General features: G+C 37.5%; 3 protein-coding genes across 29 annotated transcripts in view; 1 reads left to right on the forward strand and 2 right to left on the reverse strand.

Moving 5' to 3' along the window:
• The window catches only part of ALG5 (ALG5 dolichyl-phosphate beta-glucosyltransferase), a 38543-nt gene extending 31759 nt beyond the window's left edge, over positions 1–6784 (reverse strand). Inside the window, exons 1-4 of one of the 4 annotated variants that reach the window (XM_019936734.2) lie at positions 6627–6783; positions 3057–3228; positions 2653–2699; positions 490–558 (exon numbers count right to left, since the gene is read on the reverse strand). In XM_019936734.2, the coding sequence (XP_019792293.1) occupies positions 490–558; positions 2653–2699; positions 3057–3228; positions 6627–6692 (354 nt within the window). In that variant the 5' untranslated portion in view covers positions 6693–6783. Of the gene's footprint in view, positions 1–489; positions 559–2652; positions 2700–3033; positions 3229–6626 lie in introns of all 4 variants that reach the window. The other 3 variants (XM_019936737.3, XM_019936735.3, XM_019936738.3) reach the window with 3 other exon arrangements.
• Positions 6785–7917: 1133 nt separating this feature from the next.
• Positions 7918–14256, forward strand: EXOSC8 (exosome component 8). Its single transcript, XM_019936739.3, has 11 exons — positions 7918–7988; positions 9119–9155; positions 9398–9461; positions 10242–10315; positions 11408–11453; positions 12160–12265; positions 12354–12399; positions 12601–12697; positions 12998–13118; positions 13342–13448; positions 13781–14256. Exons 1-11 carry the CDS (start codon positions 7972–7974, stop codon positions 13894–13896), a joined length of 831 nt encoding a protein of 276 aa, XP_019792298.1. The 5' UTR covers positions 7918–7971; the 3' UTR covers positions 13897–14256.
• SUPT20H (SPT20 homolog, SAGA complex component) overlaps positions 13909–26507 on the reverse strand; it is a 39613-nt gene continuing 27014 nt past the window's right edge. For 15 of the 24 annotated variants that reach the window (XM_073795074.1, XM_073795067.1, XM_073795075.1 and 12 more), the window contains 7 exons: positions 25189–25495; positions 24483–24637; positions 22134–22189; positions 20138–20254; positions 16684–16789; positions 15112–15268; positions 13909–14405 (listed from right to left, as the gene is read on the reverse strand). In XM_073795074.1, the coding sequence (XP_073651175.1) occupies positions 14297–14405; positions 15112–15268; positions 16684–16789; positions 20138–20254; positions 22134–22189; positions 24483–24637; positions 25189–25495 (1007 nt within the window). In that variant the 3' untranslated portion in view covers positions 13909–14296. The remainder of the gene's footprint in view (positions 14406–15111; positions 15269–16683; positions 16790–20137; positions 20255–22133; positions 22190–24482; positions 24638–25188; positions 25496–26507) is intronic. The other 9 variants (XM_073795082.1, XM_073795081.1, XM_073795080.1 and 6 more) reach the window with 5 other exon arrangements.

Below are 26507 nucleotides of genomic sequence, written 5' to 3' on the forward strand. Positions count from 1 at the left end.
ATGCAGGAAGGAGAGAGGATAAACCCTAAGATACTGTCACCCCATGGGTCAATCTAGAAGGGACTGTGGGGTAGGCCAAAGGACATACCCAATCCCCAGGGGCAGATATGAAGGTGTTTTCCTATTTGCATGACTACTTTAGAAACCATAATTTAAGGTGGAGCATAGAGAAAAGAATTATGCTTAGAATAAAAGGAACCATAAATTGGTGGGCAAAGAGGGTTCCCCAGAGGCCAAGGTGAACTGTTGTTATGTGTACTCTCTCCCTATCTGGTGACCTTCCAAGCTTCCCTGGTCTCAAGGAGCAGTGGAAAGGCGGGTATATTTTCCAGCTTCCCATATATGACATCTCTCTGCTTTTTCTACTACCCACTTATGTTAAATGGAGACTATCTGGCACAGCTTTAGGGTTCTCTGACGAGCAGAAATATGATTTTACATTTGCAAATTATTCCATCTGTTGGCAATTCTAAAAGCAAGTTTACTTACCTTTGAAGTCTCGTCTTTGCTGCCATCATCAACTACTATTACTTCATAAGTGAATGTAGGATCTTGTTTCTGCAAGAAGCAAAGATAAAATACCACAATTTGGCATGACTACCATCAAGATTTCTAATAAAGTTGTAAGAAAGTTAAGAAACAACTGTTTTACAAATAACCCAATTGAAAAATGTGCAGAAGACCTTAACAGACTTTCTCCAAAGCAGACATACAGATGGCCAGTAGGCACATGAAAAGATGCTCAACATCACTAATTATTAGAGAAATGCAAATCAAAACTGCAATGAGGTACCACCTCATACCAGTCAGAATGGCCATCATTATAAAGTTTACAAATAAATGCTGGAGAGGGTGTGGAGAAGAGGGAACCCTCCTACACTGTTGGTGGGAATGTCAGTTGATACAGCCACTATGAAAAACAGTATGAAGGTTCCTCAAAAAACTAAAAACAGAATTACCATATGATCCAGCAATCCCACTCCTGGGAATACACCCGGACAAAACTATAATTCAAAAAGATATAGGCACCCCTATGTTCACAGCATCACTGTTCACAACAGCCAAAACATGGAAACAACCTAAATGTCCATCAACAGATGAATGGATAAAGAAAATGTGGTATATATATAGAATGGAATATTAGTCATAAAAAAGAATGAAATAATGCCATTTGCAGCAACATGAATGCAACTAGAGATTATTATACTAAGTGAAATAAGTCAGAAAAAGAAAGACAAATACCATATGATATCACTTATATGTGGAATCTGAAATATGGCACAGATGAACCTATCTACAGAACAGAAACAGACTCATAGACATAGAGGACAGACTTGTGGTTGCTAAAGGTGGTGGTGGGGGGGGTGGGATGGACTGGGAGTTTGGGGTTGGTAGATGCAAACTATTACATTTAGAATGGATAAACAACAAGGTCCCAATGTACAGCACAGGGAACTATATTCAATATCCTGTGATAAGCCATAATCAAAAAGAATATTAAAAAAAGAATGTCTACATGTGTATAACTGAGTCACTTTGCCGTACAGCGGAGATTGGCACAGCATTGTAAATCAACTCTACTTCAATAAAAAAAATTTAAAAAAAGAAACAATTGTTTTAGTGTTGATATGTATAAATATGAACATAAATATAAGTGCACAAAGCACATAAAGGAAAAAGGCCAAGGACAGAAAGGAGACCAGAGACTGGGAGGGAGTTGAAGGTGAACACGGACCAAGTCTCCACGGGCCTCCCGTGCTCCCCTGGCTGCCCTCCTGAGCACCACTCAGAGGCTACGAGGTATACAAGGCAAAGCCATGAGGTCTGAAGTCAGGGGTGCAGGTTCCACGTGGCTGTGCCACTTCTTAGCTTTATGACCTCGGGCAAGTTAGCATTTTGGGCCTATTTTCTCGCAAAAAAAATAACACAACCTAGTCCACGTGGCTGGTGTGCAGATTACACATAATAGAAGAGGCAGAAGCTCAAATATAATAAGGGCTCAGTCCTCTTCCTCTTTTTTTCCCTCTTTCGATGAATCTTCTCTTTTCCCTTTACACAAAAAAACCTAAAACAAAGTAAATCAAAACAAGGAGTTTTCTAAAAAAAAGAAACAGCCATAAATCTTACTTATTTTCTTAAACTCTCCCAAGAGATTCCAATGGCAGCGGATACAAACGAGGGGCACATGCTACTTTTCTTCTCTTTATGCAGAGAAAGCAGAGGAAAATAAATGAGGGGGGAATCTTCAGAATAATACATACAAAATGATTTCACTCTAGTTATAGGTCTTTTTCAAATAAATGTCTTACTTAAAAAGTCACAAAAGCAAAAACAGCATTGTGCTGTCATACAAAGTCTGCAGACACACTATCACTCAATTTTAAGTATATCATCAGGCAAGAGAGGATCAAAGGGGGGAGGGAGAGTCCGTAAGAGGAATATCAGCTTTCCTGTTTGCTCTGGAGGGAGTGTGCTGTCGGGCTTGCCTGCAAATGGCTGACAGCTGGCAACATGCTGAGCACAGAGGCCAGGACCACGATGGCCCGAGAATGGACGGCACTGCCTCTCACAGTGGATCTAGCCCGGGGTCCACAGCTTGATGACCTGCTCTACTTTTAATTAGACCCCATACTGGATGAGAAAACACAATACCTGTCTCTCCTCTAGATAGCCCAGAGCTTCATCCATCATTACAGGCACTTAAAGAAAAAAATATATATTAAAAATTGCTTTTGAAAATAACTTTCCCAGTCCCAGAACAGTTTGCATATGGAAAATGCCTGAATAACCTAACAAGTCCCTCCTGGACTGCCCCCCAGTGGCCATTTCCACCTGGAATGTCTGTCTTCTGTTCACCTCTTGCTCATCACTCCTCTAGAACACTTCAGCCCTAGACCTGATGCGGCTGCTAACACTCATTCTTTCTCTTCTGAACTACAACTACCAACTGTGCATTCTCCATAGCCCACAGGTATCAACGTTCTGGCCAAGTCCATACTTTAAATGTCCTTTTCTTCCCAAATTACCCCTTACCAAAAAAATCGAGTAGGGCTTACACCGTTTTTCTTCATTGTATGAAGGCACGACCACAGAAAGCTGCTTGGTAGGCGAGTCCCGTATGCTGGGTAGGGCTTCCCTCTGGACTCTGGCATTGAAGAAGAACTTCTCATCTTCATGTCGATGCAGGTGTGGCATCTCTGTAGCAGTTATAAATGCAACAAAGGAAATCTAAAGGCAGATATGTTAATAAGAAATTGTGTTATGTTGACCTTTTTAAACATTTGCTACATTAGAATACATCATTTACATGATTTTTTCACCCTGAGGTGAAATATTTACTGTTTTAGTCCATTAACAATGGTCTGGAGGTGACTTCAAAATTCAAACCAGTCAGTTCCCTATTTTTGAACTGATTATTATTGTCCTTTTTTTCCCTAACTAAGCATTTTCCTAAATGCTCTAGGAGGCTCTTTGTCTCCTCTCACTTGTCATTCCCCAGCCTCTGTCACCCCAGATCTAAAAGGGAACAGTCATTACAGAAGTGCCATCTACTCTGAGATGCCCTGAACTCCTGACCCCTGGTACACACACAGCGAGGCCCCATCCCACTTGGAGCCTATGTGATCGAGGACACACTGCAGGTAGAGCTTCTGGGTGAGGGCAGACCTCCCATCTGAGACCAGGTTGACCCAGCGTAGGAAGGGAAGAGTCCCCCAACCCCCAGAGTAGGGATCAGTAGTGCTTAAGAATATATTCTTGATACTTATCCCAGATTTGAATTCAGAATACACTATTTTTTGGAGTCAGGTATCAAACTTGTAGGCTGTAGACACCATCCCACTGCTAACATTATATAACCCCCTTCCATATTCAGTGGGGACCTAGCCCTGGAAATAACCATTCTTTGTAACATTGTTTCCATTGGTATACTTTCTGCTTTCAAAACAATCAACCTACCAACTTTTGGAATGCTACTCATTTGGTACTTCTGTGACCATTTATAATATTCTATTGAGTACATACTGAAATTGAATATGCTTCTGATTAGTATGAATATGAAGGCAGTATCCAGACTAGTGGCTAAAGAGTTCCTGCTCTGCACCCCTAGTGTCCAGATTGTGGTTTCTAAATTCAATTTCCTATTAAAAGTAACCAATGTTCCTAGGAGGAATGGCTGATTCAAGTCCAGGCCAGGAAATGTACAATGGTGGTCAGAGACGGGAAAGCAAGGAGGCTACCAACAATCATGACAAAGTAGCCAACTTGACAGGCTCCCATTGGCCTGTGAGCGGGAAATTTTAAGCATCAAAAAGAATAATTAATGCAATGTATTAAAACACATGAAAAATTTTATATCACGGATTCATGATACTAAATATAAAAAATTAGTCACCTTTGTAAGATGCCAGGGAACCATCTCATTATTTTGAAAACTTGCCTTTTATCTTACCTTTTATATATGAAAGATATTTCAGCGTTATCGAATAGCTGAGGATGAAATTTTTTTCATTATAAAATTCCAGGTAATACATGAAGAAGGAATGATACAGTCAGAATATTCCACTTTGCAACCCACAGTAAAATACTGGATTTAGGCAGTGATCATCAATGACTGCTAAACCATTAGGTTAATGACACACTTTATAATCGGTGGGTCAAGCTAACAACTCCTGAACCCAAGAATCCCTCTTAATACCAAAGAAAATCAGAGATTAACACACCTCCTGACACGACACAAAAGGAAGTAATCAGCATCACTCACACACTTCTTTTGATTAAAACAAACATGCATTTCATCAAATCTCTAGATGTAACTAGCAGTTTACAGGCAATTCAGGGGACAGAGTAAGATGTTAAAAGTCACTTAAGGGATAAAATTAGTAAAATCCAGACTGTGAGAAATTCTACAGGACAAATGACCGCTTATTAAAGAAAAGGAAAAAAAGGGAGGAGAAATTGTTATAGTTTAAGAGACTTGAGACATACCAATCGAGTGCTAAGTGTGTGTGAATACTGAATGGAACAAACCAATTTACTAACAGATACATGAGGCATCTGAACTGATGCAGTATTTGAAATCACTGAACAATGTTAAAAAAAATCTGCAATAACCTTATTGTGGTTTTATTTTAAAAAGGGGGTCCTATCTTCGGAGATAAATGCTTAAGATTTACGGATAAAATGTTATGCTTTGAATTTGATTCAAAAGTAATTCAGAAAGGAAGTGGGGTGAGGAGACAATGGGGAGATACATGTATGTATGTGTGTGTGTGTGTGTGTGTGTATATGTGTGTATATATACACACATATACATATATATTCATTGAAAAAAAAAACAAAGTTCCACTAGTTGGGTGACATTTGCATACCAGCTCATCAGCTTCCTCATCAGTCAAAGGAAGCTAATGATAACATTTCTGTCAGCACTGTTTTAAAGATCAAACGAGATAATCCCTGTTGAATGCTGAATACAATACCCAACATACTGTAAGTACTCAATAAATAACAGCTTTTATAACCAGTTCTGGCTAATAGGATCAAATACTTCCAGTACAATCTCATAACGTACACATTTAAATCTGTGCAACACAGTCAACACAAGGCAGATTCAGTCTAGGATTCTGTCAAGCTCTGCCCAACCCAAAACCTGAAACCTCCCTCCCCCCCAAATCTCCATATACACTAAGGGAAAGAGAGGACTCCTCTCTCACCCAGACATAAACCCTAAAGAAGTCAGGATACACCACTTTTTCTCTATCTACACTACTTTTAAGCCATACATTCTGGCCAGATGGCAAAGTGGCCTTCCTGGCAATGCTATCTAGGCTGCTAACCTTAACGTCAAGGAAGCGGAAAACGCTCCATTTACAAACTAGAGGCAGGCCCATTCCAATTATATGGGAGAAAGCTCACTTAACAAATTTCCTATTACCTATGGATCAGCAGGTGTTACAATGTTTCCGTGTTTCCACAGTAATGGCAAAGAAAATCGTAGTTTGAATTCCCCTGTACTGTCTCTTCTAGAGGCAGCAAGCTTAGGGTGTTGAATTCTAGGATATAACGACCCCCAGGCGTATGATAACACCAGGCCTTGTCTATCTTGGTCTTCCTATGTCCCTAGTGGGTCTTCCTGATCCGCTGATTTATCCAATCTGTAACAGGCGGCTCTTGTCAGTGCTGTCAACACTTTCTATTTGCTTAACTACACCAGGAAAGGGAGTGTCTAGAAAGCACACACTTTCTGGGGGCTCAAGACCTTCCCGATGGGGCCAGAACTACAGCGATTGCAGACTCGGGAGGAAATCTTGGAGAGGTCGGGGCTCAGAAGGCGGGTGGGCAGAGTCCGGGGACCAGGGGTGACATAAGACAGGGTGGGCATGTCCCAGTAAACACAAGTACTAGGCTCTGGGCACGCAGGGATATAAAGCTCTAAAGTAAACATAAAGAACGGAAGAAAGGGGGTGTGAAATTCTAGCAGAGAAAATTCTGGGGTCAAGGCTCAGAGGAAGTATGGTGCAAGGGACACGCCCAAGAGCCGGCAGCGCGGAGGAGAGGATGCCTGGGGCCCGAGTCTCCCGGAGAGCAGTGAGCCCAGGCCCGCGTCGGTCCCCAACCCCTCTCCTCACCAGAATCAGGGCTACAGCCGCCAGCGCCGCGCCGAGCACCGCCAGCTGCAGCAGGAGCGGAGCCATCCTCCATGCCGGCGAAGCTGCCCGCCCTATCCCGCGCCTACACACATGCGGAAGTGCGGCCGCGCAGCCCCGCCTCCCACCCGCAGAGAGACCGCGCCAGCCGGGCGCCCGCCGCCCACAGCGCCGCCGCGGCCAGACCCAGCCACGACCCGGGAGCCCGCGCCGCCCACAGCGCCCCCGCGCGGCAAGGCGAAGAATATGTAATTGTATAGGAGGCGCTCAGTCCGTTTTTGGGAGGGCGGGGGGCCGACTCTCTGTTCCACCGTAGTAAGGTTGCCGGAATTGGCAAGTACAAATTCAGGATGTCCACATAAGTTGAATTTCACATAGGAAACGAATCGTTTTTTAACAGCATTATTAAAATAAAACTCACAGACCATATAACCCACCCATTTGTTTTTGGTATATTACATTAATTTTTTAAAACTGTGATAAAACATAAAATTTCCCATTTTAACCACTTTATGTGTACACTACAGTGGCATTAACTGCATTCACAATTTCCTGCAACCATCACTACCATCTATTTCTAAAACTTTCCCAGTTCTCCCCCAGCTTCTGGTAACAATAACACGAACTACTTTGGGTGTACTCTTTGTTTATCTGACATTCAAACTGAATTGGATGCCCTGTATTTTATACGAAGGAGATGGAGGTCTTGAGCCACGACACAGGATACAACAAAAGCTGCTCCTTTGGAGCCCGCTCCCGGCACCTGTAAATGTCACCTGGTGCGGAAAACGAGCGCACAGAAAATTTACGTAATTCTTCGGTGCTGGAGCAGGGAGGCTTTTACCTGGGAGAAGGCAAGCCAAGGGCCCAGAATAAGAAGGAGAAGGGAAAAGGACCCTGAAACACTGGAATTATGCTCCACACTCAACACCTGATTCTTTGCTTTATATAAGGTCGGTTTTCTCTGAAACTCTTCAACCACCAGTCTCTAAACAGGCACTCATCACTTCTGTAATAGCCGATTCGTCAAAACGTGTCAAAGTCTAGGAAACCTCGAGGGGCGTCTGACTAGGGGAAGTCTAAGCAAATGCAGGCTAGAAACCTTCCCCACGCCGCCCGCTCCACCCACTCCACCCTGCCTTCTAGATACCCGGCAGCGGGAGAAGGGCGCAGGCGTCAGTATTGAAAATGCGAAGCGGGGCCTCAGAGCCGGCGGAAGGGGCAGTGCTACCCAGGCGAAGGCGGCGCGCGCGCAGGCGCAGGCGCGCAGACGCGCAGACGCAGACGCGCAGACGCAGACGCGCAGACGCAGACGCGCGGGCAGAAGATGGCTGCCGGATTCAAGTGAGTGTGGGAGGCTGGCGGGCGCGAGTTCGTACCGTGCCGGTTGGCGGCTACCGTTACCCGTAATTTTCTCCCCAGGAGACCCCCCCCCCCACACACACACCTGGTTCCCACTTCTTTCCACCACGGAAGCGGGCGGCGAGCGGGAGGACTGGAGGTGGTCGTAGTGAAGGGAAAGGGGGCCTCTTCCCGTCGGGGAGGCGAGCGCTGGAAGGGGCTGTGTTGAGCTCGCTACCCGCTGCGAGCGCTGTGGCTTGGTGAGTAGTAGACCTGCAGACCCCGGGGAGCAGTTGTAACCTCGTGAAAAGTGTTCTGTTAGAAGCACCTGCCACGCTGCTCTCCCTCTCCCTTGAAATTTATTTCTAAAAGCGTTGTTCCTCGTTCGGAAGGTTTTACTTAAGCGTTTTTGCTGCCGCTCTGGAGAAGCTTGTAGATTTTCGTTCTGAGTCCAGTTTTAAATAAAAGAAATAAGATTGCAAAGGAAACCAATTGTACTGAAACAGTTATCTGTTTGTATAAATTCCAAGTTTATGGTATAATGAGATATACATCTGTTTTAGAATTAACTTTCTTAATTAAGATCTCCTGGGGAGGTTAGTAACTAACTCCTGGAATTTCGAAGTAACGATGAGTCTTACAGGTACCTTTGACAACTCTAAAGTAAAAACGAAAACATTTACTCTCTGTGGTTGTTAAAGTCGCAGGTACGGCTAACATTAATGGTTTATTGCCAACGGTCGTAATTGAAGAGTATGCTAAATTTCAGTCACGGGATAGCGAAAAATATGTTAACTTTCTTTTCCTGCCCACCAAGAATCCCTGCTTCAGAGTGAGAGTGATGTTATTTTCACACCTGTATTAATCCTCTTCTAAAGATGCCCGAGGGTTTTGGGCTGCAACCCTATACTTGTTTAAAGCAAAATTAAGGACAGCCTTTGAGTATGATTATTGCAAAGGTATCTAATTTTTATAATTAGCAACACGTGGCAACATAAACGTTAGAATTCATGAAAGAAACTTAGTTACAAATTTTGGAGATTTCTGCTCCATCACCACACTATTAAGATTTTTGCCAGTTTCTGGATTTATATTGATTTACTAATTTATCTCATTTTTAACATGTGTTTCAGAACTGTGGAACCTCTGGAGTATTACAGAAGATTTTTGGTAAGTAAAGGTGGTTATGTACATTTTTTGCTTTTTGATAATGATATCGTGCTTTTTTCATAAATACAAATATCAATCATTACATTGCACACCTAAACTGTCATACGACAATTATACCTCAGTTTTTAAAAGACAATTTTCAAGTAATTCAAATTAATTTGAATTAACGAGGTTTAGTGTATTTTCACTGGTGTGTGTAAAATATATACGTAGATGTAATCTACTTTCATATATTTATTTAGAAAGAGAATTGCCGTCCTGATGGAAGAGAACTTGGTGAATTCAGGACCACAACTGTCAACATAGGTGAGGGTATTTTGAGTTCTAAAATAGAATGTTGAGGTTGCTTCAGTTCTGAAAATAGTTTTTATTTAAAGTAAATTTTTCTTTGCAAAGTTTTTTTAAACTCACTGTCCTCTCAGTTGTTATGCTCATTTTAAATTTTAAAATAACTATAAAGTGTTTTCCTGCTTTCCCCCTGTTCAAAACTTCTAAGACATGGTTTTCTTACATATCTTACATTTATTAAACCTTCTGTTGCAAACATGGAATTTCCCAATTTTACCTATATGACATTCCCAAGTTTTAGCCTCTGAGCCATTTAAACAGTATTTCAGACAAATTCTACCGTGTCTAAGGGATTTTGTGTCAAGAGATTTAAATCTTTGTAACAGCCCTGTGATTGAACAACAAAGGATTAACTCACTTCAGGGACAATGAACAATCCTTAGACCAGTGCAGTTGACCCTTGAACAACGAGGGTGTTGGGGTGCCGGCCCTCGCACAGTCAGAAATCCAAGCGTAATTTTACAGTTATGGATCGGTGCTTCGTAACCGACGCTGTGCATCCTCAGACTCAACCAACTGTGGATCGTGTAGTACTGTGGTAATATTTATTGGAAATAATCCTTGTATATAGGTGGAAAGGTGCATTTCAAACCCATGTTGCTCAGGGGTCAACTGTAATTTTAGAAAGACTCAAGAAAGGAATAAATTTTCATAAACAACTTAGATATGTAGCAAGATAGAATCATACGTAGAAGACGAAAACACTTTTTCATTTTGTTTAAATACTTACTTTTTCAGGTTCAATTGGTACTGCAGATGGTTCTTCTTTAGTGAAGCTGGGAAACACTACAGTAATTTGTGGAATTAAAGCGGTAGGTTTACTGTATATATTACTAAGATTTGAGTTACTAAATTAGCTTTATATACTTATTAGATTGTAATACACACCTGTAGTTCTGCTGTTGATTAGGCAATAAGGTGTCTTTTTTAGTATTTGTTTTCATTTCCCAAGTTTTCACCTTTGAGTTTTAGATAATACAACCCAAGTTTAATGGCTCTTAATTACAATTTATGAACATTCTCAAATGTGCTGAAATGGAACAACTTAAAACAATCCTCACCACCTTTACTTTTTAAAGAATTTGGTTGTAATTTGAGAAATTGAGAGATTTTTGATGACATTTTTATCTAGTGATGCCATTTAATCTGTGCAAATGTGTAGAAATTGCTCAAAAGAAAAACTTGAGGGAATAATAGCTACTATTTACTGAGTATTTGCTATGTTCCAGGCACCTTGTGTTAGGTGTTTTACAGAATTATCCAGTTTAATCCTCAGGATAATCATTTGAAGTATTTCTTTCTTCATTTCCTATTTTACATGACATTCAGTAACTTGTCCAGGAACATAAGGCTCATGAATAGAACTTAGACATGACTGACTCCAAAGCCTCTGCTTTTTCGACTACACTGAACTCTGAGTTACTTAACCTAAGTTCATTCAATAACTGGCCCAAAGTCTCTCAGCCAAAAGGTGTGGGTCTCACTTTTGAATTAGGTAATTCTAGGGCTTTTGCTCTTGACCATTATACCATCGATTCCTAAATCTGACTGTCAGTATCACCTGGAGTTTAAAAATTCAGATTCTTGGCTACTGAATAAGAGAATCTATTTTCTTTCTCTTAGGAAGAGAGAGTGGGACAGAAATCTAAAGAGCCCCAAGTAATTTTGATGAGTAGCACTACCATCAGCTGTGCTACTACACTGCCTTCTTGCCTTGCAGAGCTGGTGAGGCGCGGTCCAATGTTCCTAGAGCCCCTGACATACGTTCCTAAGCTCATCTTCCCAGTAGATGCTCATGATGTAGTTAACTAGCTAAGATGGTCTTTGGTAGAGGCTTCCATAACTGACTTCTTCACAATTTTTTAGTAGCTTCTTTCATAGGAAACATTTGTCTGCTTCTGTAGGAATTTGGAGCACCACCAACAGATGCCCCTGATAAAGGATATGTTGGTAAGTTAAATGCCTTCATAAATTTAATACAAATACTTTAAGACAGTTAACACTATTATTATAGTTAAATCTTAGTAGGTGAGTTGAAAAAATTATTCATAAGCTTCAGACGTCCCTGAAAAGTTTTATGTATGTTTATGTTAGAAGATAGCATAATAGCAAGATACAGAATTTTGTAAATACCTTTTATCAAACTTGTTTGATCACTTTTGGTTTATACAGATGTCATCAGCCAAGAAAATAGATTCTCTTAGGCAAAGGGCTGTAATTGCAAACTTTTCTGTCTCCATAAAGAATTTTCCTTTATACCAGTATGTGATTTTTTTCCTTAACTTGGACCATCTTTTCTTTATGGTAGGAACCAACCTTTTAAAAATGCAGAACAGTTGGTATGAATAGAGGGGCTATTTACTGTTACAGATTGGGGTATTTTGAAAGAAACCCAGAAACTTTTGTGAATAATTTAGGATTAAGGCTGTTTCTTAAACACACGCTTTTTTTTTTGGCGGGGCGGTTGTGTGGGAAAAAATAAATTTTATCTAAGCATAAGATTCTCACAGAGATGAAAAAGAATATAACTGATGTGTTACAGTGCTTTCCACTTGGAAAGCCTATCCATGCCTACAGTTGTCTTTGCCATGGATTGATATTATCTTTAAAACTAAACGACAGGTGATGTTTGGTTCATAGCTGCAGTTTCTTTCAGTTCCTAATGTGGATCTATCACCTCTGTGTTCCTGGAGATTTCGGTCTGGACCTCCTGGAGAAGAGGCCCAGGTGGCCAGCCAGTTCATTGCAGATGTCATTGAAAAGTAAGATCATTATGATAAAATGTGACTATCATTCATTTTAGAGAGTTTTTGAACTTTTATTTACTGTGTTCTATGTCTTCAAATCAAGTTCACAGGTAATTCAGAAAGAGGACTTGTGTATCTCTCCAGGAAAGGTAAGAGGAATAAAGAAGCTATGAGCTTTTATTAATTCTGAAATGTTTTGTGGGGGAAATTTAATTTCTTTTTTTTTAAAGTTTCTGAGCCTTGAAGGTTATCTTGATTGTCTAGCCAAGGGTGTGGTTTGTAAGTAGAAACAAATACCACGTTATAGCAATCAGAAGGCTTTAATTTCCACTTTGTTTAAACTGTTTTAGCTTGCTTGGGTTCTATACTGTGATCTCATTTGCCTCAACCATGATGGAAACATTTTGGATGCTTGCACCTTTGCTTTGTTAGCAGCTTTAAAAAATGGTAAGCAACCTTAGGCAATACTCCTACTTATGTGTCAGAATGTTCCGTTTTGGTAAAATTTCTCAATAAATTTTTAAAGGTTTTTGTTAAGACTTACCTATCATTCATGTGTTTCTAAATTAAAAAAAAACGTGTTTGTATCTACTGTATTTGCCTTAATTGTTCTAAGATATATTTTTTTAAAAATACTACTTCTGGACAAGTTTAATAGAGGGAAAAGTGAATTAATGAAGCATAGAATGCCTTTTTGTTTCTTTCACTAGAGTGAGAGACTGACTTTACATATTCGCCTTTTTCTAGTACAGTTGCCTGAAGTTACTATAAATGAAGAAACTGCTTTAGCAGAAGTTAATTTAAAGAAGAAAAGTTATTTGAATATTAGAACTCATCCAGTTGCAACTTCCTTTGCTGTGTTTGATGAGTAAGTTAATCAAATGTATTAAAAGGTTGTATATTTAATTGAAGGGAGGACAAAGATTCTTACAAGTAGTAGAATTTCAGGTTGCTGTTAACTTTTCTGGTTTCTACCAGTTCTAGCTCCTTGCTTAAGCTAAAATGCAGGTAGTGAGTTTAATTTGTACGGTTTTCTAAAATAAAATTTGTCCCACGGGTTGATAATTTATACCTTTTCATTTTTAAAATAGCACTCTGCTTATAGTTGACCCTACTGAAGAGGAGGAAAACCTGGCAACTGGAACCTTAACAGTAGTAATGGACGAGGAAGGCAAGCTATGTTGTCTTCACAAACCAGGCATGCACTTTCCTTCCATTGCAGTACTAAACACGTAGATGAAAACTCAGCATGAGCTTCTTTATGTTAGGGAGGGCCAAATGGAATGTGGGATGTTTTACTGGTTTATGTAATGTAAATTTACTATGTGGTTTCTTTGTTACTTCAGATGCCTTGCATTTTTATATTGTATGTCAGTGGTTCTTAAACTTCAGGAGGTCTTGTTAAAACATAAACCTGCAAATCTTGAGACCACACCACTGGTTTATATTATTCACTTTTTTGGTTTTATGTCAATAACTTGACATGATGTAGATCATGTAAAAATAAGTGTTGGCACAATACTTTTTCAGGTGGAAGTGGACTGACTGGAGCTAAACTTCAAGATTGTATGAGCCGAGCCGTTACAAGACACAAAGAAGTAAAAAAACTGATGGATGAAGTATTTAAGAGTATGAAACCCAAATAAACAACCACCACATTTTCAAAACAGATTTGTAAAAACTGTATTTGTTACACTGTGCACAAACCTTTTATACTAAATAAATATCAAACTACATTCTTCTGAAAGATGTTTCTAGTATTTCTTAGGTCACTTCTGTATTATGTACAGTGAAACCATTTTTAAAAAGCAATGACTTAGGCAAACTCACCCTAATGGTTCGTTAAACCATTTCCCTGTTTTCATTTAAAAATCATAGGGTTGTGCTTCTGTATAAAGTTTGTATATCTAGCAATGTAAAATACTGACACGTTAAAAAACAAAAACGAAGTAGAAACTCAGAATCCTTTTGATTCAATGCTCTTACGTTTTTTTAAAAAAAAATAATGCAAGCCTCAGAATTTTGGAGTGGTTGGCGTGCCTCTCTTCATTTTACTTTTTGACTGGCTGCCTGTATGCCGATGACGATGTAGCTGAGCTGTCTGTGCTGCTGCTGCTGCCGCCATAGCCATTTGATGCTGCAAGAACCGCAACTGCTGCAAAGCAGAGGGGAAAAAAATCAAGTTAGGTTAAAGGTAGGCAGGTATGGAAGATGCTTTTCCTGAAAGTGATGAAAACAACAAAACTGAAAGGGAGAAAGCACCAAGGTAACAAAAAAGGACTATACCACATCAGGACAATGCACAGTCAAACAGCACCAGTGGCACAGAAGCCTGCTGCGGGCTTTAAAAATGGCTCTTGGTAAACTTCAAAAGTATTTCTGTTACTTTGCCTGGCCAGTCTATATTGCAGTAACTCAGCAACTTCAGTTACCATTTTGTTGTATGATAGTTTATAGCAATATAAAACCACCCTGCAAATTAAAGAAAGTCAACTATAATATGCTGACTTCTAGAATAATGGAACAACATTCTTCAAAAACAGGTATGACATTTACAAATAGGAACACTGGTACACTTGCCTTTTTCTGCAGTACAGTATTAAAAAGTTAACCATTGGCACTTACAACTATTTCAAAATGTACTGAAACCTATAAAAATGTATGTTAATGTGCCACCAGCACTTCAGGGAAGATTTTGAATTAGGAAAGGAGTATGACTTAAATGTACAAAATATTCAGTGCTCCAAGTTCACTGGCTAAAATTGTCAGACTTTTAAATAAAATTTGCTAAATTATTTACCAATTACTGTATAGTCTTAAAAGACAGTAACATAAAACTAAAGTAAGGTATTTTGAAGTACTTTTGGAGCAGAGTATCTTTAAAAATGTAACCAGAGTGAAGTTGCTGGATTACTTGGATCTGTTGCTGCTGCTGTTGAAAGGCAGAGGAGAGCTGGAATCTCTGCTGAGGAAGGCTTTGCTCAGGTCTGTTCTCGGCAGAGCCAAGCTGAGACAACACTACAGAGAGGAGAAGGGGAAAGCAGGCCAGTCAGAAAGTTTGAAGGCTACCAGGGTTAGAAAAGGACAACACAGAAAATGAAATAATAGAAAAGTATCAGTATGATTAATCTTAAGTATCAAATCACAGACATTTCAGAATAAATTTAGTACAGTCTCCTGTTAGTTGAGGGTACCATTGATGATAGAACTTCCTGGACATGGAAGAGAAGGGAAAGCATGTGGGCCAAAGCACTGTATCCCTCTCTTTTCTTACATCTCAATGAAATTTGATACTAGTGCTATTTTGTTGAGAAGGCTTTCTAGCAAAACATTGAATACAGTATGTTATTTTAAAATACAACCAATCAGGTAGGAAATGGAGTGGGAGAAATCCAAACTACCATAAGGACAAAACTGGTAGACAAGTGCTAAAAGATGAATGTTAGACTACACTATTAGCAACAAAGGTGGTGAACCTTTTAGAGCTGAGTGAGATCAGGGACAAGTTCAACTCTTGCACTGCTCAGTTGAGGACATTTCAGACCTGGATCGTTTGAGTGACTCAAAGGTAATTAGTGGCAAGTCGAGCTAGGAACATTCTCATTTTTCAGCCTAGAGTTCTTTCCACTAAATTATACTACAGCTATTTTAGGAAAAAATAGCTTGTGGGGTAAAAGTTTATACTAATAAATTTCCATTTGGAAATTCACTGCCTCTAAATTAGAACTTTACATAAATTATTCCAAATTCGGACACAGAATTATACCAGATTCTAAAGGCATCATAGTAAGCCCAATGATAATTCAAAATGTTAACATGTTCACTCATTAATCCTCAAACAGTATCTCAGTTTTCTTATACATGTGGCGTCTTGATTTTAATTAAATGTAGTTATAATTGCTATCTTCAACTGATGAAATGATCTTCATTAAACACATATCTTTGGTGCACCATTTATTACTAGAAGTGGTGAGCAATCACTTAGTACAATCATTTTTTTACAAGTGTCTTACAGAAGCTAAGCTACTTGACTATTAAGTCCTAATTCATACAACTACAAGCCACTGGAACGAGACAAAAGATTGTGCAATCTGGAAAAATGCAGTCTCAATAACCCAGGAAAACTGAAGAGCTAACAGCTTTAGAAGCTTCCTAGTAAGTTGGGTAACTGTAAACTTTTCCCAACAAAATTTAACATGAGGAAAACATTAACTGCTGTTAATATATGTAGGTCAAAGCACTTTAATCAATTATCAAAATAATGAAAAAAATCTGAGTGCCATCAATCCATTTAATAGTTCACACATTAAATACAACTAAACTTTTTCCTTGTAACTGTCTGCACAAGGAAAAGAAACAGTTAAAATGGTGAGATCCCAAATAGATTAGACACTTTAAATAAATTCAACATATTTAGTTATGAAGATACCAACCAGCTGCCTGTGACTGCATATAACTTCCTACTCCAGCAAGGTTAATAACTGCAGTGTGCTGAGCAGATAAGGCCTGTTCTTGACTGGTACAACTTTGTTCAGAAGCCTGAATAAAAAAATAACACGTGACTTGTACAAAAATAAAAACAATTTTGGATTGGTGGAATTAGTATTTTACTCTTATATGAAAAAAAAATCAACATTAGTCTAGGTCTTGCAAAAAGAATGGCCTAAGGAAAAGACGTCAAAGGTATTTAGAATTAGCAAGAATAAGCTTATGGTATTTTGAAAGCAAGAAAATAAAACCTAATTTTCAGAACTGATTCTGTATTAAAAATAATTACTAAGGCTTCTATAAGCAGTATTGTTAGTTTCAGGTATAGAGCAAAGTAATTCAGTTGTATATATATACACACACACATATTTTTCAATTATTTTCCCTTATAGGTTATTACAAGATATTGAAGGTAGTTCCCTGTGCTACATGTTAAATCCTTGTTGCTTATCGATTTTCTGTATAGTAGTCTGTATCTGGTAATCCCATACTCCTAATTTAAGCGCCCCCGCAACATGGTAACCATACGTCTGTTTTCTATGTCTGTGTCTGTGGGTCTGTTTCTGTTTGGTATATAGATTGGTTTGTATTATTTTTTAGATTCAACATAAGTGATATCATATAACATTAGTCTTGCTCTTAGTTCGCTTAGTTTGATATTCTCTAGGTCCATCCACATTGCTGTAAATGGCAATATTTCATTCTTTCTATGGCTAATATTCCACTGTATATATACACATCTTCTTAAGCCAATCATCTGTTGATGGCACTTGGGTTGTTCCCGTCTTGGCTATTATAAACAGTGCTGCTATGAACATGGGGGTGGCATGTATCTTTTCAAATAAGAGTTTTCATCTTTTCTGGATATATACCCAGGAATGGGAGTGCTGGATCATATGGCAGCTTGGGTTTTAGTTTTTAAAGGAACCTCCATACTGTTCTCCATAGTGGCTGTGCCAATTTACATTTCCACCAGCAGTGCAAGAGGATTCCCTTTTCATCTACTTAGGCCTGCCCATTTTTTGATAGGGCTGTTTGTTTTTTTCAATATTGCTTCTATAAAGCTTCATCAGAACAAGTTTTTAAAGCTTAAAACACTGTTTGCAACATAGTACTAGAACTTCTAGTGAGCACATTCAAGAAAAGGAAACAAAAAGGCATACAGATTAAAAAGAAAAAATACCTGCCCTTATTTGCAAATGGCATTGATTATTTAGGAAAAAACACCCTAATGAATCTACAAAAAAACTTCTAGAACAAATAAGTGAGGTCAGTAAGATTGCAGAACACAAGATCAACATACAAAAACCAATTCTGTATACTAGCAATGAACATGCAGAAAACGAAATTAAAAACAATACCATTAACAATTTCCCAAGAATGGGAAAAAAAAAGGAAGGAAGGGAGGGAGGGAGGGAGAAAGGGAGGAAGGAAGGGAAAGAAAGAGAAAGAAAGAAGGAAAGAAACTTAGGTGTAAATCTATGAAACATATAGGTTTTGTATGCTGAAAACTAGCTGATTTTAGCCTAGAGACACACTGTGTTCATGGACTAGAAAACTCACATAGTAAACATGCTAAGCCTTTCCCAAAATGACCTTTAGGTTTAACTCAATTCCTTTAAAAATCCCAGCAAAGTCTTCTGTAGATATAGATAAGATGATTCTAAAATTCATAAGGAAAGGCAAAGGATCTAGAACAGCTAAAGAATTTTGAAAAAGGATAACATGGGAAGAATCACTGTGTCTGATTTTAAGACTTACTATATGTATGTGTATGTGTGTATATATATGTGTGTGTGTGTATATATATACATAGTCTACAGCGATCACAACAGTATGGTACTAACAGAGTGACAGATATTAATACATAGATGGGTGAAACAGAGTAGAGAATACAGAAATAGAGCCACACAAACACAGCCAACTGATCTTTGACAAAGGTGCAAAAGTAATTCAGTTGAGGAGGATGGCTTTTCTAACAAATGGTGCTGGAGCAAATGGACATCCATATCCCCCCATAAAATGAACCTGGACCAAAGTCTCATACCTTTTATAAAAATCAACTGAAAATGGATCATAGAATTAAATGGAAACTATGAAAAAAAAACTTTGGGGCCTAGGGCTAGGTGAGGAGTTCTCAGACTTAATACCTAAAGCACAATTCATTAAAAAAAAAAAAAAAAAAAGATAACTCAGACTTCCATCAAAAGATGGAAGCAATCCAAATGTCCATTGATGGATAAATGGATAAATAAAATGTGATACATAAATACAATGAAATACTGTTCAGCCTTAAAAAGGAATTTCTGACACATGCTACAACATGGATGAACCTTTTGGGTATTATGCTAAATTAAACAGGTCAGTCACAAATAGACAAATACTGTATAATTTCACTTATATGAGGTGCCTGGAGTAGTCAAACTCACAGAAACAGAAAGTTGGCTAGAAGAGGGGGGAAATAAGGAGTTGTTTCATGGGTACAGAGTTTCACTTTTGCAAGATGAAAAAGTTCTGGAGATTGGCTGCACAACAATATGAATATACTTAATGCTACTAAACTGCATATTTAGAAATGGTTAAGATGGTAAATTTTATGTTACAGTATTTTACAATTTTGTAAAGAAAGTGCAAATCAAGAATTTTATATCCAGCCAAGTAATCCTTTATGTGGTAATAAAGAAAAATAGTTTTAAATGTGCCTTTCCTGAAAAATCTAATAGAGGATGAGCATTATCCAATCAAGATTTGACTGGGGAATCTTTGGTGGAAGGACTGATAGTGAACATTACATATATTTAATTATGAACTAAGAGAAACGATGAGGGTGGGACTCAGCAATCAGTAATTTTTAGTTTCCCAGATGATTCCGAAGTGCAGCAAAGGTTCAGAAAAATCTGAAGTTCCTTCTATTACTTTAATTTACTGTAGTTCTTGTTCAATTTCATTTTGTTTGGCAATGTACAAAGTATTTGTTTTTGTCTATCTTCGCTCTGTTTTATGCTTCAAGATAAAAAGAACATCTGTATTCTAATAGAGACAAAATATTATCAAAAGAAGGATGATGATGGGGTAGAAAATACATGGCCTATAGAGGCAGAAAGACTTGGACTTGAATCCCTGCTCTGCCACTCGATGTATGGTTGTGAGCAAGTTAGTCACCTGAATCTATTTCAGACTATGCAAGATGGAAGTGACATCATCTATTCAAGTATGGCGGTTGTGAGAATTAGAAATAGGCACCCAATAACTGATAGCTGCTACTGTTAATGAAGAAAAACCGCACATGAAAAGTTGGTTAAAACAATCTAAATAAAAACACTTGAAATATGCTTGGCATATACCAAAAAAGGTTATAATTCTATGATACAAAGCATATGGAAGGTAGAAAGGACATACCTGCTCCCCTGGCTGTTGAGGAACAGAAGTTGTGGGTTGCTGAGGTTGCTGTGGTGTAAACTGAGAAAGCTGCTGCTGCTGCTGCAGTGTGTTAAAAATGAGCGAGCCACCTGGAAGCTATTAAGTAAGCAAGAATTAATTAGCCGATTTCAGATTAAATTTCTTTATTCTACAAACATTTCTGGAGCATTCACTATGTGTCAGGCATTCTTCCAGGGACTGAGGAAACAGGTGAACAAAAATGGAAACAAAACAAGATTCCTGCCCTTAAAAAAAAGGAACAATCGCTTTAAACACAATTTTTAAATGCTGTTACTTTGGCTCTCAAATATGTTAGTAATCTCCAATGTAAGTCTTTCTGCTTCAAGTTAATAGTTAGCTATCCAAATACACACACTGCTTTTATTTAACTCCTTTTATACATCAACACAAAACAACATTAAATGCATTTGGAAGTATAAACAAGAAGCTAGTGATAATCAGATATATATTAAGAAAACTTGTCTCCCTAAATTTGGTCTAGCTTTGCCCTAAACCAGAAATGCATGGATTTTTATGTAACATAGCTAGGAATTCCAAAGCTGAAAAGAAAATGCATTAGATGTCCATATTTAGTTTGGAGACATTACTTGCTCTGTCATTCTGAATAAATTAAAAAAAAAACTTTTAAAAAAGCATCATCCAGAAAACTCCACACTAAAAACTAAAACTATGCATTCCAAATGCATCAGGAAACAAATGGTTTTTCCATTTTATTCTACAGGAGTCTAAGTTAAAAGCACTTTGAAGTTTTGTGGGAAAGTCCAAGCAAATATCAAATACAGAACTCTTAGGTCTTTATAGTCAGAAAAGGTGTCTCGGGTCAAAAGCTCTATACCCAGCACAGCTCACTGTTAGGTAAACCTGGACAAAGCACAGGTCAAATGTTCCTTCCTCAATTAGGTAGACAGTAATAAATGTTGCAAAATATAATTTATAAGGTGGCTTTGCCCTTAATCCTTATTATCAGTGCTATTAAGGAATCCCACTCCTCTTAACACTGAGACTGATCCTTGTAGAGATTCCTACAGCAAAATGCAGGAAAGTCGGCTAAATAAACCAATGTGTCCATAACACAATTAGATCATTCTGCAATTAGTCTGTAAATACTGACACTGTTTGCGTATTGTGACAGGAAATAAGTTTTAAGATTTAGTTCTAAATGTATTTCCTGATTTATTACTTCTGAATATCAGGTTGGGTTGATCTGTTTATTTCCCAACAATCCATAGCTCTGCCATTCTTTGTCTCCAAGTCTTTATATTTATGTCTACCTTTTCTAAAAATTCTCTGTAGATAATCCCATCCATTTTCCAACCTACTAGTTTAATACTGAACTCCATCCTTAAAGGACCTAGCATAACACTCAGAATATTATAAGTTCACAACATGTACTAAATTCTTTACCTACAATCTCTCTTTATATGTTAACATTGATAAAATGTGTTAAGAAAAGCCTCACTACTAGACACAAACTGTAATCTAACAAACATTTATTGACTGACTACTAGGTGCCTGGCACTGTGCCACGAAGTCACATTCTCCTCAGGAAAAGAACACACATACCTAATTTTAAAAATTTCTATTCACACAGAAAATCTACTATAAGCAAACAGCAATACCTACATGCATACATAAAAAGTCTGTTAAGACAGAAATTATTTCTAAGTATACCTGCTGCTACTATTGTAGGCAAGTTATTTTCCTGGGCAGTTGTCAACTCTCCCCTCTGGAACTAGTTCTTGACTTGGCAGTGGTGCCAGAGCCAATGAAAGTGCAGTACATAGGATACCAATTCTTTCCCCTTATCTACTTGAACATGCAAAGGTAACCACACCCTTAGAAGATTCTGGACAACCTCAAAACTTCAAATGCTGATATGTACAAACTTACATGGTTAAAAACAAACAAACAAAAACTATAAAAACTTTAATAAAAAGCAGTGTTTCAGGTTTACCTGGAGTAGGTTTAAGGGCCTGAGACTTGAAGTATTTTTTAAACCAAATGGAACACCTATTAAATAAAACTCATGGTTAAAACAGGGAATTACAACTTTATTATACTTGAAAGTATTTTATACTTTAGTATATAAAAATATAATACTTTAAGTACTTCCTGCACAGATGTGCTTATTTTCTATACTTTAAAAATTTCTTGTAAGCAAAAAACCCCCTATTTTCATCAATACCAAAGATGTGAGCACCAGATGTACACTATAATCTGTATTTCAGAAACTGAGACTTCTTTATAACTATTTTGACTGTTGGTTGGAAAAGTAATCTAGCAGTATGCAAACACCATAAATATAATAAAACTATCACTGTTGTGCAAATACATTTCAGGGACTGGCATCTATTTATATTCCTCAGTGCTAAACAGCATATGATAATAACCCTATCTCTGAGAAGCAGTGTGCCCTGTGCCATTTTTTAAAGTACAAATGCTAATATTAATAATGCTAAAGAACGCTGTTGAATTTTGTGTGTAAGGATCAAGCTGAAAGTCAGGAAACGATGCTCTGTTAATTATGAACTTATTCCCCAAAATCTGTGACACAACATGGAGCACATCATAAAACAGGGGTTGGCAAACTCTTCCAGTAGGCTTTATGGGCCACACAGAGACTCTCATATACTCTTTCTCTTGTCTTTTTTTAAAAAAACAAACTTTAAAAAATGTAGAACTATTCTTAGCTTAGATGTGGGTTATAGTTTGCTGATCCCAGTCTCAAAGTATGTACTGTATATATTTTCCTCACTAAATATACCAATTCGAACACTAGTTAAAAATGTATATAGTCCTTTAAGCAGATAATTGTACCAAAAAAGATACAGAGCAAATAATGCACAGATGACAGTATGAAAGTCTTGTATAAGAAATGGAAAATGCATAATCAGATAAAAATGTGACAATACTGATATTCCCTCCAGGATTCTCATAAAAAAAAAAAGAAGACATAACTCCCTTTAAAGGTGGATGACATCTGTATAATGCTTTATAGCTTTCTAAAGGCACTTTCATATCACTTCATTTATTTCTCATAAGTACCAAATGAATTTAGAAATTTTCACTCCCATTTTAGAACAGATGAAACTCAGGCTAAGGTGGAAAAATTAAGTGACTGCTTTCAGACCCCACAGTTAGCATTTGGAGCCACAAGTAACTGGTAGAATTATATGTAAATATAAAATCCTAAATTCAACACTGATTCCATTTCCAGGGCTTCTGTCACTAGAGCATATTTAGACATATTAAAATAAGAATATGAGCTAGAATTAGAAAATCACAGCAATATATTAACATGTTTAAATTATATTCTTTGTGTTCTCTTTCTCTTAACTCATAGAAAGTTTCAGATAAGTTTTTCTTACTATGCTGAGTTTACTTTTCCTGTTAATTTTTTTCTCAGTAGTAAGAAATCGAACTGTTCTGAGATATAATACATTCTCTTAAAGAGCATTAAAAAATGGTGCAAGTCAGGACTTCCCAGGTGGCGCAGTGGTTAAGACTCCGCGCCTGGGTTCAATCCCTGGTCCGGGAACTAGATCCCACATGCATGCTTCAACTAAGAGTTTGCATGCCAGAACTAAGGGGCCCGCCTGCTGCAACTAAGACCTGATGCAACCAAATAATTAGTAAATTAAAAAAAAAAAGCACAAGTTGTTAAAACTCTTTTTCAGTATATGTAATTATAATTATTACTACTACTGCAAGAAAACTACTACTAATGATGATGACAGCAAATATTTTTGAATGTTTATCACATCTCAAGCATAGTTTAAGCATCTCATCTGTATTTATTCATTCAATCCTCACAACTCTGAGGTAAAGTATTATTATTATCCACATTTATGAAGAAAGTGAGGCACAAAGGTAACTCTGTCATGATTACACAGTTAGAGTAAGCTGCACAAGCAGGATTCACATCAGGCAGTCTGGCTCCAGAACTGAGGCTTTTAAATGCCATGCTGTGTTGCTTTTCTTGCTCATATATGTTTTCAAAATACATTTCTTTTACCTGGGACAGGACTACACTGACAATTATAAAAGTTACTTTTATAATAATCTTTGGAAGGTAAAGATAAAATTTGCAGAGACTTACAGGCTTACCAAGTTTCCTCACAGAGAAGTTCATAGCTAGATGGGTTTTTAATTCAAATACCAGAACTCTTAAAGCTTTTGAAAGGAAATATTTCCGACATAATACTTCATAAAATAAGGATGTTAAATAATATCATTAAAATGGCATTTTTACATAAGCATGGACTTCAATTTTATTAGAGGTTATTATTTCTAATATTCTGACCTGCTTGAGAAGCTGCCTGCATTGCACTGGGCAATGCATTTGGTAGCAGACCTCCTGAGGGTAGAAGGCCACTCAAGTTTATTCCTGCAGGAGTTATGGCACCAGTGTTACAGCCCAGCATAGGGTTTGAACCACTCATCAAAGCTTGAGCTCCACTGCAGGAGAATAAGACAGAGCATTAAACTAGCACTATAAAAGGGAAAATCAGCCACATAATTCCTTGGATTAAAAAACAAACCACTAAACAAACACAGATATTTGTCTTAAATGTCAATTTGGAGGCTTAGTTTCATTTTTTTGCTAGAAAGTGACAGCAAGGTTGGCAAAAATTAAGTACTGTATATTTACCAATTAAGTACTATATATTTATCAAGTACTGTATATTTACTGAATATTTATCAAGTACTATATATTTAAAATATAATTTGGAAGAGTAATGTCCTAATCAATGGATTAAAAGATGGTAAAACAGAGGATAAACAGGAAAATCTAAGCCACTGTCAATGTGTAGTAGTATCATTAGTGCATGTAATAGATTGATCACCTAAAATTAAAGCATACTTGTTGAGATAGCTTCTATCCGCATAGAAACTATTTTCTTTCAATTTCAATAATATGCAATTTGTTCTTAATTTCACAAATAAGAATTTCTTTAGATTGCTTACAGTATCTTAAAAAAAAAATCAGGGCATCAATGCAAACTTACCAAACAGAGCCCACTACATTGATGAAGTTAAGTCCAGCAGAGTTTGCCATGACTTGGGTGGCCGTGGTTCCTGTAGTTATAGATGTTACCATGGTGGAAAGAGGAATGGTCGTTACAGGCATTGCCTGGCTCAGAGACCTTTGCTGCTGAGCAAACTGAGTTAACAAAGTGGGCTGAGGGGTGAAGCCTGAATCTTGGGGAGTAGGGGTAGCTGAAGGGGTAATAGGAGTTGAGCTCTGAGCATCAGGAGGGTGTGGGGTCGATGAAGGGGTTGGTGTAGGAGTAGATGGCTTAGGAGTTCCAGATCCTGCTCATTGAGAAAAATAAAAATTGCTAGTTTGTTATAAATGGCCAGTCCTTTTTAAAATAAGGTTAATGGAATCTTATTTAGCACTGACAATTTGTTCCAGTTTTTTTTAAAGCAGTTAACTGCAAGTGTTAATTTCTACACATGATACATGAGTGTTGCTACACTCAATTACAATTAAGGATGCAGTATATCACCTACAAATCCCATCAGAGATGCTATTACAGTAACAGTAAAAATATACGTTTGTATTCTACCACAATACCCATTTAAAAGTTAGTTTCCTACATGCTACCTTTGGCCTATAAAGTTTAAAAGGACTTCAAATTAATTTTTGTTATTTACGATTTCACTAATTTAGGACTTCACTTAGAAATATTGCTTATTTTCTGTTAACAGTCTGAGATAAACTCTGAACATATTTAATAAATTACATATGATTTACAATCATATTTGGCACCTAGATATACATATTTAATTCCTAACACATCAAGTTTATCCTCACAAATTTTACAAAACACAGTAATGAAGCAAATATTTGAGAGATAATACTGCATCTTTAACAGTAACTGTGTACTTCTGTTTAAATGTAGAATGTATAGAAAATCTGTTGTGAATGAAGTACGCACAGTTTATCAACTTTTTTTAAAAAAACAAAAACAAAAAACAAAAACCAAAAAAATAAAACCAAAAGCTCTTGAGGTGTTTTCTTTTTTAGCTTTCATGTCCTGCAGAAAGAAAGGAAAGAAATGTGAATGTCCAGAAGCTGTCACTCAACCCTTACTTAAAGTAACAACTGTGTGCAGTAGATTAACATAATCCATACCCACAACATAAGAAGTGTGAATAAGACTTTCAGGAAATTTATAAATTTTTCTTTGTGCAAAACAAGAAGGCAGAAAAATTACACCTTTTGAGCTATCAAGATGAAGATGTTTACATCTAATGCAAAGACCACCCTGTCACTGTGCAGTGTACTAAAACTTTCAGCACACATTAGTTATTTATTAAA

This window comes from Tursiops truncatus, chromosome 18, assembly GCF_011762595.2.
Source record: "Tursiops truncatus isolate mTurTru1 chromosome 18, mTurTru1.mat.Y, whole genome shotgun sequence".
Taxonomy (NCBI): Eukaryota; Metazoa; Chordata; class Mammalia; order Artiodactyla; family Delphinidae; genus Tursiops; species Tursiops truncatus.